At 44.2% G+C, this 14,899-nt stretch overlaps 1 protein-coding gene across 2 annotated transcripts in view; it reads left to right on the top strand.

Annotated features, from left to right (window-relative positions):
• The window catches only part of APOO (apolipoprotein O), a 670,501-nt gene that overhangs the window by 144,449 nt on the left and 511,153 nt on the right, over nt 1-14,899 (top strand). For both annotated transcript variants that reach the window (XM_078657783.1, XM_078657784.1), the window contains exon 4: nt 8,892-8,946. In XM_078657783.1, coding sequence (XP_078513909.1) covers nt 8,892-8,946 — 55 coding nt within the window. The remainder of the gene's footprint in view (nt 1-8,891; nt 8,947-14,899) is intronic.

Here is a 14,899-nt window from a genome sequence, read left to right as displayed (position 1 = left end):
CAGCCAAGATGGCTGTTCTGGACTGCACACAGACACTGCAGTGGCAGGTCTGAGGTACACTTTACAAGCTGCTTCTTTGGCTGGCGCAAACCAGCGCTGCAGACCCACCAGCAGCATTTGGGTTACCAGCCCTGGGCCACACACAGGCCACACTACTATGGACTAACAGGTAAATCAAATAAGCCAATCAGGGATATACCAATTCACAGTCACATTTGCACAGGGAGCATTTGCGCTGTGGCACTGAATGGCAGTGGCACAGAGCCCAGAGCATCTAATACCAGCAAAAAGCTGTGGAGACAACAGCGAAAAATTGAAGGGAGACCCACACCAATGGTGCCAGGTCTAACACCACATATACACCGGACTCTAATAGAATCCAAAAAAGAATCCGTAAGAATTGGAAGATTGTCACTTTGGGGAACCTCTGTATCCCTACGCCCCGATTTGCGATGAAAAACACCAGCAACTTACAGGATATGCTGCTTCATATCCATCCTAAACCTTCTAAAAACAACCAACAAGGCACTTTATGGAACACAACACCAGTGCAAGGTCACTTCCCATGTGGCCTCTTTGGGGTCAGTAACTTGTCTAAGCATACAAAGGAACTGAACTAGGAAGAGGGCAAAGTGTGGACTCAACGCACCCAAACGAACTGCAACACCAAGAACTGCGTCTACCTCATCGAATGTCTGTGCCCATTGAGGTATGTAGGTATGATGATACATCCTGTGAAGACAAGAATTATGGAGCACCGCAGCAAGATAAGATGCAACAGAAACATCACAAAACTGAGCGCACACTACCGTTCTCACACACATGGACTAGGAGAGTTACACTGGACCGGGATCGAAAGCAATGCCATGTGGTCGACTCAGAAACTGTTCGAAACTGAGCAACGCTGGATCTTTCGTGTCTCAACTCCGACGAAAGGACTGAATGATGCAATACCTTGGACTGAACTATAGATCCCTTCAGTACTCCAAAGTCACATATAGTAGGCCTTGTCGTATGACTCAAGATCACTAGATCCATGATATCTCTGAGCAAGGGGTCTCTCACAGCCTGATATACCACTTCAGAACAGACTATAACACCTGGGTTTGATTGACCCAATGACCTATCAACAGCATGTAATTAGAACTGACATTGCACCTATGTGTAATATAAATGAGGTCTCGTCCTTACCCACGTATGACTGCCCTAATCCAAAAATATAAGAGCCAGATCGATGCGTGGTTCGTGTAGTATCACTACATACCTTGGATGTGACATCTCCATCTTTACCTGTATTAGACTGGACCACTTACTGTACTGACTTTCCTCGAGTCACACACCTTTCCAATATGGCCACCAAATGATGCACAATATTAGAACATTTTGTCTGGTACACTACCTCAACTCCCGTTCCTTTTGTCCCATATCTACCCCTACCTTTCCTAAAACTCTGCCCTTGGAGTATTCCTCGGCGTGCCAAACTGTGATAAGTTCCAGGCTTCGCCCTGGTGAGAGGAATCCCGTCATCATTCACCGCTACAAGATGGCTGTGATGTTCACCTCCAACACTCAAGAACCGCCCATCCATGCATCACATGGCTCCGCCTTTAAATTTGCTGGCCGGACGTCCACTCCGGTAATATGGAGATGCCGGGGAGACATGCAGGTGAGCCAGTGTCGCCTGTCCCTACACCCAGGTAAGAGCTAGCACGCTTCCGTTCCTCCACCCTAATTGCCCATCTACGCGTAGACAGATACTAGACTCAACAATATGCACCACCATTGGGCCTCCCTTTGCCCTCCGGCAGATCCTTCCTTACAGTCAGGTCTTCTATATATCCTGTTGGAACCCCACCCGCGCTAATTGACCATCTCTGCGTAGACAAATACTAGACTCAACATTATGCATCACCACAGAGCATCCCTTTGCCCTTCGGCAGCCGTTTCCTTAGAGTCAGGTCTCCTATATATCCTGATGGCACCCCACCCCTCGCCCCACTCGTAATTCAAGCTTAACACTTTTCCTGTATTCTTATTAGGTGCGTCCTTGGTCCGGGCACAAGGGATCATTTAATTTTCCGTAATAGCACCAGACTTAGAATTATGCACCACTACGGGGCCTCTCTCCGACAACCCCTTCCTCACAGTCCGGTCTTACATATCCTGATGGCACCCCACCCGAGCGCCATTCACAATTCAGGCTTAACACTTACCCCGATTTCAAAGTATGCGCGTCCTTGGTCCGGGCACAAGGGATCATTTAATTTACCGTAATAGCACATGAACAGCGGGGAAACTGAAGTGTGTTTACCAAGTCCTGCCTCATGCTATGTTACTGCCTAGCAAGGTCCAGCCTGGCCAGTCACGATCCCCACAAGCGTCCGGGGGTGCTACTCGAGTCACAGGGAGTTCCTTTAGGCTACCTGACCCTTTATATTACTATGAGAAACCAGCATTGGATTGCCTCCATTTGCAATGGAAGGGCTTAGACTCGCTAAGTATTTGAAGTGTTTAGACTATATGATTACTACACAGTGTATACTGTTACATGGCCTACATGTCTTTTGCACTACGACTTTTATGTTTATCCCAAGGTGGTCCCTCCAATGGTCGGGTCTCTCCCCCGCCTCCATCTATGAAGTAATGTATTCCCCCCTCCCCCGTGAGGTAAGCAGAGCTCAGCGTCTTCCCCTTTGTTAAGGGTTTGACTTGTCCTGTTGGCCTCCCAACACCTGACTTTCATTTGCGCCTTGTTTTAATTTTATTTGTTTTTATGTGTCCACAGTATAGATTTAAATAATCACCAGCACTCCTGGGCTGGTATCGTTCCCATCTAGGGTGCTCTGTAGAAACTTGTACCTGTTCCAATACTTGTTGTTATACTAGTTTGCCATTTATGACACTGAATTACGTGGGCATTGTTACATTTTGGAATTTTCATGTCTCGGTTTCTTCTCTCTATTTTTGTCTCCTTTCCCTCATTCTAGGTGGAGACTTTTCTCTGGTTCCCAACTTGGGACCAGCTATACTTCATTTGGACATCCTCAACCTAAGGGGAGTCCACCGGTCCCTTCAGGGGGCCCTTGTTCACTTCTGTTTTTCTAGGTCCTGATGAAGTGCCGCCCGAGATAGGGGCATCCATGGCATGAAACATGTTGACCAAGCACATATAAAGCTACCCTGGTACCTTAGGACCTTCTGGTAGCGTCACTGTTTTTACCCAGTCCTGTCCCCATCTTGAATAAAATTGTTCTGGGGCCAGTGCCTATTTCAAGTCACTTTGCACGCACAACTCACCATTATTTAGCCCACATGCACTCACCATATGCGGCGCCCTCAGATCTGAAGAACTCCGCCAAAGAAGCCACCAGTCCCGTCAGACATTGCAGCGCCGATATGACCAGGAGGGCCCTATGATGAAGCATGACACCCTAACAGGTGTGTGAGGGCATTATGATCTGAAAATTCAGATTCCCCCTGCGACACAATTCGGAACCAGATAGCAACCTTGAATGCATCTGGTATCAAGAAGAACGGTCTCCTTTCTTTAATTGTTTATATTCTGTAATAAAAATCGAGTAGGTATTGCATTGGATTTGAAGTGATGGACTAATTTGAAATCCATGTACTTTATTATGGTAATTTGTTTTTTTAATTGTGTTGGTCTATTTATGTATGTTTAATACTGTATATGTTACTGGAACTTTATATTATAAAATAAACAGATTGATGATGACGAGTGCAGTTTGATTTGAAAAGAAAACATTTATTTCGTTTTAGACATTGATTACAGGCAGCTATAGCTCCTTTGCGCCAGACCTGCTTGCAATGTACACAGAGTGAGGGAATAAAAGGAAATCAATTCGAAAATACAGGAAGAAAAGGCAGCGTCGGATAATTTTTCAAAATTCTTCGGCTGCAGTGGAGAATGAAGAAGTTGACTTGGATCCCTCTTCTTCATCCGCAAAGGCGGATGCTGAATTGAATTCATTTATTTCTACATCTTTAAAGGTCGAAAGTGAACTGTGTCCCTCAACGTCTCTGGAAGTCAGGTCACAAATAGGGGGTCATTGTCAAAGTCTTTCTCTACCGCCTGCGACTGGAGTCCCTATTCATTATCCATCTGGGTCCCTTAACCCCTTGGCTCCTCCTTTCACCGCAGCCGTAGAGACTGGAGACTGCCACCTATTGGATTGCCCCCAAACAACATTAAAAGCACCAGTGGACACTCTTGTGTTAGACTTTTTACCTCTATTTGATGTTGACCTTCCCTTAAACAGAGCCTGGCTACTTAAGCGTTTTAGTGAGAGTGAAAGTCTCCATCATATTCAAACTAGGGATATTGAGTTAGTTACCCTGTTTGGTGAAGTCAAGGTATCTAGTATAAGGGTTACATTTTATTCTCCTATTATTGTAAACTTGATACTGCAGCAAGCTGAGAATTTCCAACGCACAGGTATTGATATTCTCCCGATCTTCAACCTTGGCAATATAAACCCCTCCTTTGGGGAGGTATTTGGAAGGGATGAGAATAAGGGGGTAGCCTCTCCCCTTAGAGATCTGAAGATTCGGGTCTCGAAGGGAAAACGCTCGGTTTTGCAAGTGAAGCCACTTCCGCTAACGCAGAATTCCCCTCTTATAGAGGATAATGATCGGTGGAACTGGCTGCATAGTGCCTTATCTACAAAAACTAAAGATAACCCCAGATTGTTTCATCATTAAAATTATTTCCTGGAACGCGGCAGGGATTCATAGTAGCCCAGAGAAATTTGATCTCCTATTTTCTCTAGGAGCTAATGTGATTTGTTTACAGGAAACTTGGTGTGTCAATACGCTGAATGTCCCTAAGGATTATTACGTCTTGGAAGTGCCTGCTGCCCCTTCTAAGAAAGGGCATGCTAGGGGGGGAATCGCCTGTTTATTATCAAATAAATTGCAATGGAGATTCTCCCATTACATTGATTCCAGTAAACTTTTCCATGCTATAACCATTGAAAACCTGTTTAATAATGGCATAAAGTCCCCTATTGTAATTCTAAATGTGTATATTCCTCCAGAAGAGCGTTTTAACGTATTACTGAAGCAGGTATTTCGATATATAGATCAAATTAAAAATGTCCCATCTCCTCCAGAAATTATGCTTGTGGGAGACTTGAATTGCAAAATTTCTAATGTCAGTCTGGAACTCTTTAGGAATAAATCTAAAGAAGAGGCGTACTTTGTCCCGCAATCTCTTTTCCCTGATAAGTTAGTGACAAATAAAAGAGGGAAGATATTGCTAAAAGAATTAGCGGCCGTCGACGGACTTATATTAAATGGGAGATTTCCGTCAGACGTGCCTGCAAAATTCACCCACAAGTCTCCCTTTGGGTCTTCTATCTTGGATTATGCAATCGCAGACTATGGCCTGTTACCATCTATTCAGGACCTTAAGATTATCTCTACTCCTCTGAGTGACCATAGCATATTATTTGTAACTATTTCTTTGAATTCCCTGTCCACTGCACCTTGGTCTCTCAAAGGCAGTGATGCTGCCTTCCACGCTTCTTCGGGAAGGTGCTTTTGGAATCCCTCAGCCATTAATGGGGTACAGGATTTTCTATCCGATACCCTTTTAGTTTTAAATGAGTGGCGTGGGAATGAAATAGTATACTTTGAAGAATTCTTGCGTAATATCATCTCTTATGCTAATAAATCTTCCCGACCCAGAAGAGGGGTAGAGGTTCCCAGTTTACTGCGTATCCTGAATAAGGAAATAAATAATCTAGTCCGTGAACAATATCTAGATAGAGGCATGGAACGTGGAAAAGAAATTTCCAGGCTAAAAAGAAAGAGAAGTAGACTTAAGCTAAAAATAAAAAAGGTTAAGGAAGACAATGTCTGGATCAATTTAAGGGAATCTGTTGTTCATGGTAGGATCAGAGAATTTTGGGCAATAATCGGTAAGGGGTGCGGGTCTAGACTAAGCCCCTCCCCTATCCCTATAGCGGAAGAGGTATGGATTACTTATATTCGGGATCTTTATGCAGGGAATTGCACTTCTGGTGATATTGCCTCTGGTGATATTCCAGGTGATGATACCGTTATTGGTCCCACTCCGGAAGGCCTCATTAATTATCCCGCAGAAAAAGAAATTGAGATGGCCATAAAAAATATGCGTGTCTCCGGGGCAATGGGCCCAGATGAACTCCCCATGACGTTCCTGAAACAGGATCCTGCAAGGTGGAGTAAAATCCTGTATCCCTTGTATAAAGCCTGTTTTGTGTCTAAAACGGTACCTGCCTCTTGGAGGGGGAGTATCTTGGTCCCCATTTTTAAGAAGGGAACTAGGGATAGCCCCAGTAATTATCGTCTGATTGCTCTCCTCGACTCAATCGGAAAGGTTTTTGCGAAATGTCTTCTAAAATCCCTCTCCGCTTGGGTAGAGGAGAATAATATCCTGCCGTTTGAACAGACTGGCTTCCGCAGGGACCACGGAACGTTAGATAACCTCACCGCTCTTTATGTGGTTACAGATAAATATGTCCAGGTGAGAGGAGGGGTAGTGTATGCTGCTTTTATTGATTTCTCCACGGCGTTCGACAAAGTTGATCGTGAAACGCTGTGGAGAAAATTGGCTGCGCTTGGTCTTCCATCTTATTTGTTGGAGTTGGTGCGGGCTCTCCATACAGAGACCTGGTGTAGGGTTCTGTTGGGGGGTGAAAGGGGGCTATCTGATCCAATTCCATCTGTTAATGGCCTCAAACAAGGCTGCTTATTGGCTCCCCTTTTGTTCTCCTTATACACGGCTGACCTACCCGCCGCTTTGTCTGCCACAGAGGGCATTGCCCCGGTGGTGGGGGGGGACCCTTACATCCTGCCTGATGTATGCCGATGATGTCCTTATCCTTGACCTAACCCCTAAAGGACTTGCAAATCGGCTACATGCTCTCCATATCTTCGCTGTGGCTCATTGCATGAAGATTAATATTACCAAAAGTAAAGTTATGTGTATAGCTGGCAAGAAGAGGTGTCGATCTGTAGATTTTGGTTGGTCTATTGGGGGTCAAAAACTGGAGGTTGTAAAGTCCTATATTTTTTGGGGGGAAAATCATCACGGCTAATCTGAGTGAGAAGCTCCATATAGAGCATTGCTCTCGCAAAGCTCTTGCCCATGGCAAAGGTTTAAACTCCCTATACCATGCAACGGGGAAACAGCACTTTCCGAGTTTATTGGAAGTGTATAGATCTAAAATCCCCGCAACAATACTGTATGGTATCGAACTAATAGAAGTGAAAAAGTGGGATTTTTGCCATAAGATTGAGGGGAAACTTCTAAGATCTCTCTCTTCCCTAAACACTGCTTGCTCTTTGGCGCTTGCAGGCTTGACTTTGGTCTTAGGAGTAGTTGGGTGCAGGGATTATGTGCTCTAGTAAGATGGGTGGCCTGTCTTGCGAGAGCGGAAGTAGGGACAATGAGAGCTCTCCTTAAAAGTGAATTATTGGGTAATTTTAATGAGTTTTCTCACCTTGTTCGTAATTTTAGAAAAGCCGTAACCCTTTTAAAATTAGATGAAACCATTCTCTTTTTGTATTCCCCTTCACAGTTAAAACTCGTTTTAAAAGCAGCCTCGTGGGACCTATGTTTTCAATCGGATAAAAAGTTAATTTGTGAAAAAAGGAATGTAGATTTCCTTCTTGAATCCTATCTGATGAAACTTCCACAACCCTATGTTTTAAGGTACCTACCCCATGGTATTCGTAGATTTTGGTTTCTTCTACGTTACGACTTAATACCCTTAAATCTACTGTTATCTAAATGGTATGGTTCCTCTTCTTTGTGCAATCTATGCAATTTGAATATCCAGGACTGTATGCATGTTCTACTGATTTGCCCTGCGCTCCGTAAATTGCGCTTTAGATGGTTAAAAGTTATTTGTCTTCGTCTTGGCATTGTCACTTTGAATGACTTTCTTCATGCACTTTATTGTCCTCCTAATGAAATGTTCTGCTTCCATATTTTTTATTTTTTTAAAGGTTTTTTAGCTATTTATTAACAGTCCATGGAGATGCTTTGACTTGCCAATTTCCTGTAGTTCTGTTTTGTATGTCAGTTTTGTATTTAACTTAGGTATCTTATATGGCAGATTTTGTTTTGCAATGTATTTGTTTTGTTCTTAATGCTGTACATTTTATGTGGCCCTCTGTTGAGAGCCAAAACATAATAAAATAATTGAATAATTAATTAAAAATTGAGTGAGTTTTCAGTACACTAAATATCCTGGGCAAATATTGAGGGACAACATTTTGAAAGGTAAAAATGTATAGATTTTCTTCACCGAAGTCCACGAGATGTATCTCATCAAAGCATATAGATGTGCAGTTCAGAATAGTACATCTATGCTCCTCTCTGCGCACTGACCTTTACATATGTTGCGTGTCAATGCTTTGTCCCAGATATTAGTGTGCCACAATATTTCTGTACTCGAGTACACTCCTACAAGATGCATGGGCCGACGTGCCTTGATCACGTGCCTTGTGACTCCTTCCAGCTCTAGAGCAGCCGGTGCTGGCAGGCTGACCTTCTGCCAGAGGTTATGCAACAGTTGCAGTCTTACAAAACACCCGATGAAAAATAGCTTCTCTGTTGTGACTGCGTTTGATGTATTCCTTGTTTGTCTCCTTTGTCCATTGCCTCGGGCTTCCCGCCAGCTAATCACCTTTCCCTGTACTTTTGGTGTTTTGTCTGTGGGTAACCTCTCATTTAGCTGTCAAATTCATACGCGCGCCCTGCCCTGTAAGAAAGAAACCCGTTTCGCAGGTTCGCGGTAAATTCCAGCATTGTTTCACCTATTCCCCTTTACTGACTCTGCTTCTAATGCACGCACTGTTTTGTTTTTCTCCTTTTTTAGGAATTTTGCCTGCAGGTCAAGCCTAAAGTAGAAACAGCCGTTGAACACAGCAGAGGTAAATCTGATTATTTTCTTGTGTAATGGGCAGTGATTTTTGACCGTTGGACTGAAGGTAACATTACAGTGGTATTCATCAAATCTTATTTACACCTAATCTTACCACCTAAGAATCATCCTTGTGAAAAGATTAGTTGATCTTACTGGAGCATCAGGGATGGTTTAACGAGGCAGACAAAATATGATGCTGATTATGTACTGTGCTGGGGCACAGATATCCTCCAAGAGTGTACAAGAGAGTTCGTTACTAGTCACAATAATAAAGCAACCAACCAATTGAGTTAAACGTCTGAGCACAAGCAGGGAGTGCACTACACCCATCTGTACATTAATCATTTGTTCAAATATGTTTGCAGGACGCCCGAGTGATCACATGATCACGAACAGAACAGTTAGCAGGTCTGCCCTCGACAGCACGAATAGAACATGTTTTTATTACCACATTAATTTGGAGCCCTTTATTTGCTAGTGATTGGCAGTACTAGGAATATGATTCAGTGCTGTGGCAAACCGTTACAAACCCCAATACCAGCAAGTAAAAAAGTGGGCAAATCACTGTGGAAAGAGCATTAACAGTTCTGATGTGTGTTGTAACTCGTCGACATCATGGTTCTTATCTGCCTAAATGTGTGTTAGCGGTACTCTTGTAGGCAGTGGAAACAACAGGAAAAGTTTATCTTTTGTGCACGCCTGGAACCTGTTCCCCATGTCAGTACAGACTGGAATGTCTGCTATGTGTGTTCACAATGTCACTGCTAAATTCTCTCATTTACACACATCTGCTTGGCTCTGAACCAGGGCCCTGGTTGTCAGGTTTCTTACATATCAGGTGGAATCCTCACATTAGCTCCACGTCCCCGTCTTTACATGCGAGTAGTCCATAATAGTTTCGGCACACAAGAAACAGTAATGGATTCAGCACATGTGATTTGATTTCCTTGGTCTTTCATAGCAGTGGCAATTGGCGCTCACAGCATGTAGCTGCCTTCCAGATGTGAACTATAGCATGTTGCTAAACTATCGCGTTGGTTTGACTCGAGGACTACCATCGTAAATTCCTAGATGAGCCCTTTTCTAAGGATGCGAGACTTGCGGCCATAAATAGTCAACCAAGTGACAAAGCCCCAGGTCTGGATGGCCTGCTCGCCTCGTTCTGTAACACTTTTGCCTCTCTTCTAGTGCCACATCTGGCCGCCATGTATAACTATTCCTTTGACAATGGCCTTTTCCCGCAGTCCCTCTGCGAGGCGATGTGAACACTACTCCTCAAGCCGGACAAACCAGCTGACTGCCGCGATTCCTACCGCCCCCACTCTCTAATTAATATTGATAACAATATTTTCGCTAAGTTATTGGCTTCCTGTCTTCTCCTTCTTATGCCCCTTATCGCCTTCCCTGATTAGTCCAGTTTCATCCCTGGCCGCGCCACCTCGCATAACCTTCGGACTATTTTTTCGGTACTCCATCAAATCAACCCTAGCCTCCCTGCGGTGGCTACACTACTCGATGCCACCTAGGCATTTGATACACTGGAGTTGCCTTTTCTGTTTTTTCTTTTACCACGCCTTGGCTTTAGTAACATTTTTATCCTTAAGATATCTCTCCTCTACACCCGCCCCTCCGCCTGTCTTAGGATCAACGGTCAGGTATCAGATCCCATTTTAATTGAACGTGGCACTCGACAAGGTTCCCGCTCTCTCCTATGCTATTTGCCATTGCGATGAAACCTCTCGCGGCCAGGCTTCGGCAGCACCACACTCAGAGGGGTATCAGCTTTTCAGACCGCACTCTCTTGGTCTTCATGTATGCCGATGATGTTGCGTTCAATCTCAGCCCCCTTGTGCGTGAGATAATACGATTCAGTGGATTGTCCGGCATACAGGTGAACTGGAGCAAATCAGTGTTGTTCCCGCTTACTGATGCCATCCAGCCTTTCACGCCGGATTTTCCCTTTGTATGGGCCTCTGGCCCCACCTGTTACCTAGGTATTTGGCTGAGTAGGGACTTGGATGATCTCTGGAGGGCCAACTTAGGGAGCGCGGTGGACTGGCTTGAGTCTAGACTACCCCACTGGAACAGACTCCCTATGTCCCTGGCTGGTCGCATAGTCATCGCCAAGATGGTGGTCCTCCCGAAATTCCTCTATCTCTTTTTGAATATCCCAATACCTCTCACTGCCCATTTCTTTCGTAAACTTCGTTCTTTGCTCAATTCTCTGGTCTGGGCTGGCAAACAGCCCAGGATTGCATATGACATCCTCACTCTCCCGATGTCGGTTGGCGGAATGGGCGCTCCCAATTTTAAACTGTATGCCTTAAGTGCCCAGGCCAGTTTTTTACATTTCTGGATTCACCCCACTCCCTATCAGCCGCACGTCGCGGTTGAAGCCGACATTGCAACTCCTTGGCCGCTGACCATCGCCCTGTTTGCCCCGGCGAGTCGCCCATGTGCCGAGGTGGACACGGTCAAAACCCTGCGCTGGGCCTGGTTGGGACTGTGCCATCTTTCCAATGTTCCGAAGTTATCGGCTAATATCATGCCGATTGTACGTCATCCTGCTTTCCCTCCTCTCCAACCAACTGGCATGCTAAACATGCTGCTCGCTTAGGGCTGTTGACCCTGGCGGATCTCTGCCCAGGAAATACGTTTTATTCTCTTCCTGCTTCTTCTGGTCCGATGGACACACAGCTCTTTTATCAGCTGCGCGCTATCTGCAAGGAGCTGCATCTAACGTTTCCCCAACTTCCACCCTCGATGCCTGCTCTCGACTTCATATATACATCTCCCTCTCCCTGTAAGTTGGTAACCAAACTATACGCCCTTACGTTGTCGACCACCTCCATCTCCACGGACCGTGCATGTGCGGCATGGGGCTAAGATTTGGGCATGGACATTGCTCAAGCTGGTTGGCTCTATTGTTGTAACGAGACGAAGAAACACAGTCTTCGTCGCATACATTTCAAATATCTGCACAGACTATATCGCACTCCTGTTCAGCTACATAAATTGGGACTCATTCCTAACGATCGATGCATGCATTGCACGCCCCTGCCGCGGATTTCACTCATCTTGCGTGGTTGTGCCCTAAGGTATCGGATTTCTGGCTAGTGGTTTGTGCTGCTATCTCTGAGATTGCCTCCGCACTGGTTCAGCCCTATCCGCCGTTGTGTCTGTTAGGGGTTTGTTAAACTTTGCCCTGTCGCTTCCCGCCGTCTGATCGCAATGCTACTCGTCCTTGCCTCGCCTAGGGTGGCCATGTGTTGGGGTCGCAGACCGGCGCCCAAGTTCGCTCACTGGTTTGAAGATGCTTCGAGATGCCAGACCTTGTTATCTGAATTCTGGGACCTCCTGCATGCGAGATCCCGCCAACCTGACATTTGGGGTCCCCTAGTTACATACCTTCATTCAACAGACACAACATCTTTGATGATTATTTGTGGGGTTGCAAAGCACCTGGGGAAGGCCTGGCAGATCCGCTCAAGGCTGTTACATAGCAAAACGAGGTAGAAAATCTTAGATTAAGGAGATTATCTGTATCAGTTTTTAATGCCACAGCACGTTATGACCCTTGATTATTGTATATATTGCCTTTTTTATTGTATGTATTGGCTGTATTTTGGATATATGTATTTTATTCCTTTTATGATGAAATTGTATCTACTTTTATGATAAATTTTTATCGAATAAAGTACTACTACTACTACTACTACATACCTTCATTCCCGATCGCATCTGAGCCGAACTGCCTCTCCTGCGCTCCCCGCTGGCTCTCCGCCCTTGGCGGTCGCCGGCGCTGGTCAGTAATCGTCTCCCTCCCTGTCCTCATCTCCCCCTCTGTCCTTGCCTGCTTCTATCCCTAGAGTGCTGTCACCACCTCCTTTAACTATGTGATGCTTATGGTGCCATATTCGTGTTGTACAGAATAATGCTTCTGCCTGATTGAGATCTCACTATCTTTATTGTACTCCACAACTTGCCTGCTATGTGCGATGCTTTGATCTGATGCAAACGTGTATTTTGATTATGCTGAATCTGCCAATAAAGGTTTTGAAAAAAAAAAAACTAGCATGTTGATGTCCTTAGTGGGTCTTCTTTGAAACCCCCTTCACAACCGAGTAAGCAGTGGATACAGTCTCAGAAAGGCCTAATCTTGTCATAGGAAATACTATAGGAGCAATGCACTCCTTTGCCCCTCGCTGTGGAACAATAGTGAAAACTGGTGAAGGGGAATATGAGATGAGAGAAAAGCGATACACTGGATTTCTAACTCTGACTCGTCACTCTGCTTCCAAAGATGTTTGCAGATCTAGATGGATATCTTAAGGCAAGTTGGCATCTTTAGTAAACTGTTCTTCAAAACATCCAACCTAACCGTTGATATGATATACCTAAGAGTATCTCCGTGTAACCCATTTGTGTTCTTGAAAATTACTGTTGTTTCTAGAAACTTAAAATCAAATTGCAGTCCAAATGGATGGTAAACTACCCTGCTCAAAAAAGCTAACTATATTCAGCAGTGCACTCTCCATGAGGGGTGATCAGATTGTATCTTAACTGTTGTGTGTGCATCTGCAAGATAATCAACAATCAGCAAGCTTGTGAGCCAGATTTACAAAAGTAAACTTAACTTTTGTGTAAGATTACGCTTGCAGCAGTAACTTTACTACTGTTTTGGTATTCACAAACGACAAGCGTAACTTTACTATTAATTTTACAAGTGTAATTTTACTGCTTATAAAATAGGTAGACGTAAAATTACAATCTTAGTTTCTTGTTTCAGCCAATAGAGTTCGGTTCACCCTTGCTAGCCTTACTACCAACCGATACCAATTTTGGAACTTTCTGCCTATTTCTCGCAACCAGGTCCGCACACTCCTTTGTACTGCTAAAATAGGGTCGCCAATGGGTCCTTGCCCCCCCCAAAATAGCTCATGCCGCTGTGGATCCCATTGCACAGCAACCAGCGCATATTTTCAACTGTATTCTAAAAACCAGAATATTTCCCAAAATTTGGAAAAAACTTCTATTTTGCCTTTGCTAGAAAAAACCAACCTGGACAGATCGAACCCTGGTAACTATCGCATAATCTTCCACCTACCCTTGCCGGCGAAAATTTTGAAAAGTTCATGAATGAAGGACTGATAACTTTTATTAATTCATTCATTTAAACTTTTTATTTCGGTTTGTTTATGAACCATAAAAGTACAACTAGAAGAAAAATACATTTGAAACAATAAGCTAATACACAAGTTATGTCTCATTTCATATATACAGTCAATAGGTTAACATATGGTTTGTGGAGTAACAATTAAATTACTAAGACAATAATTTATATATACACAGATTAAAAAGATTAGAACACAATGGAAGCCCAAGTTTTCCTGGGACGAGTTGTCTAACTACAATCAGGATACCTTGTTGCTACCGAATCATTCTCCGTCTGGTTAACCACATGGAAAACAAAAATTTAGCAATAGCTGTAACTATTAGTGCACTAGTGTCAGATTTTAAAATTCTAAAAAACTCTAAATAGTTCCTAACTCCTAGGTTCACACATAGCTGTATAATCCATTTCTTTCTGCTAGCGGAATAAGCAGGACAGAACAAGATCACGTGCATTAGGGACTCATTTGGATCCTCACAACCTGGGCAAAGGCGGGCTGGACCCGTTTTCCATTCATCTGTGTGAGAGTGCAGGGGTAGTGTACCGTATCTGAACTGTAAATACAGTTTCTTTGCTAAAACCGGTTCTATAGTGTCTAGTTCCTTCTCAAAGCTATAGACATTCTTGAAATCTAGAAAGCTACCAGTAAGACTAGAGGGCCTGGCTGATCGGAGAGCTTCTTGTAAGTTATGATATTTAATGGTCTCTGCCAGGGTTCGCCTCGAGATGACTTGGCACGCGACCTCCGGATTAGACCAGAGATTCTCCATGCCAATCCTGGACGCCT

Source organism: Lissotriton helveticus, chromosome 8 (assembly GCF_964261635.1).
Source record: "Lissotriton helveticus chromosome 8, aLisHel1.1, whole genome shotgun sequence".
In the NCBI taxonomy this organism is placed as follows: Eukaryota; Metazoa; Chordata; class Amphibia; order Caudata; family Salamandridae; genus Lissotriton; species Lissotriton helveticus.
The sequence above is the reverse complement of the archived record's forward strand: the minus strand, read 5'-3'. Positions and strand labels throughout refer to the sequence as shown.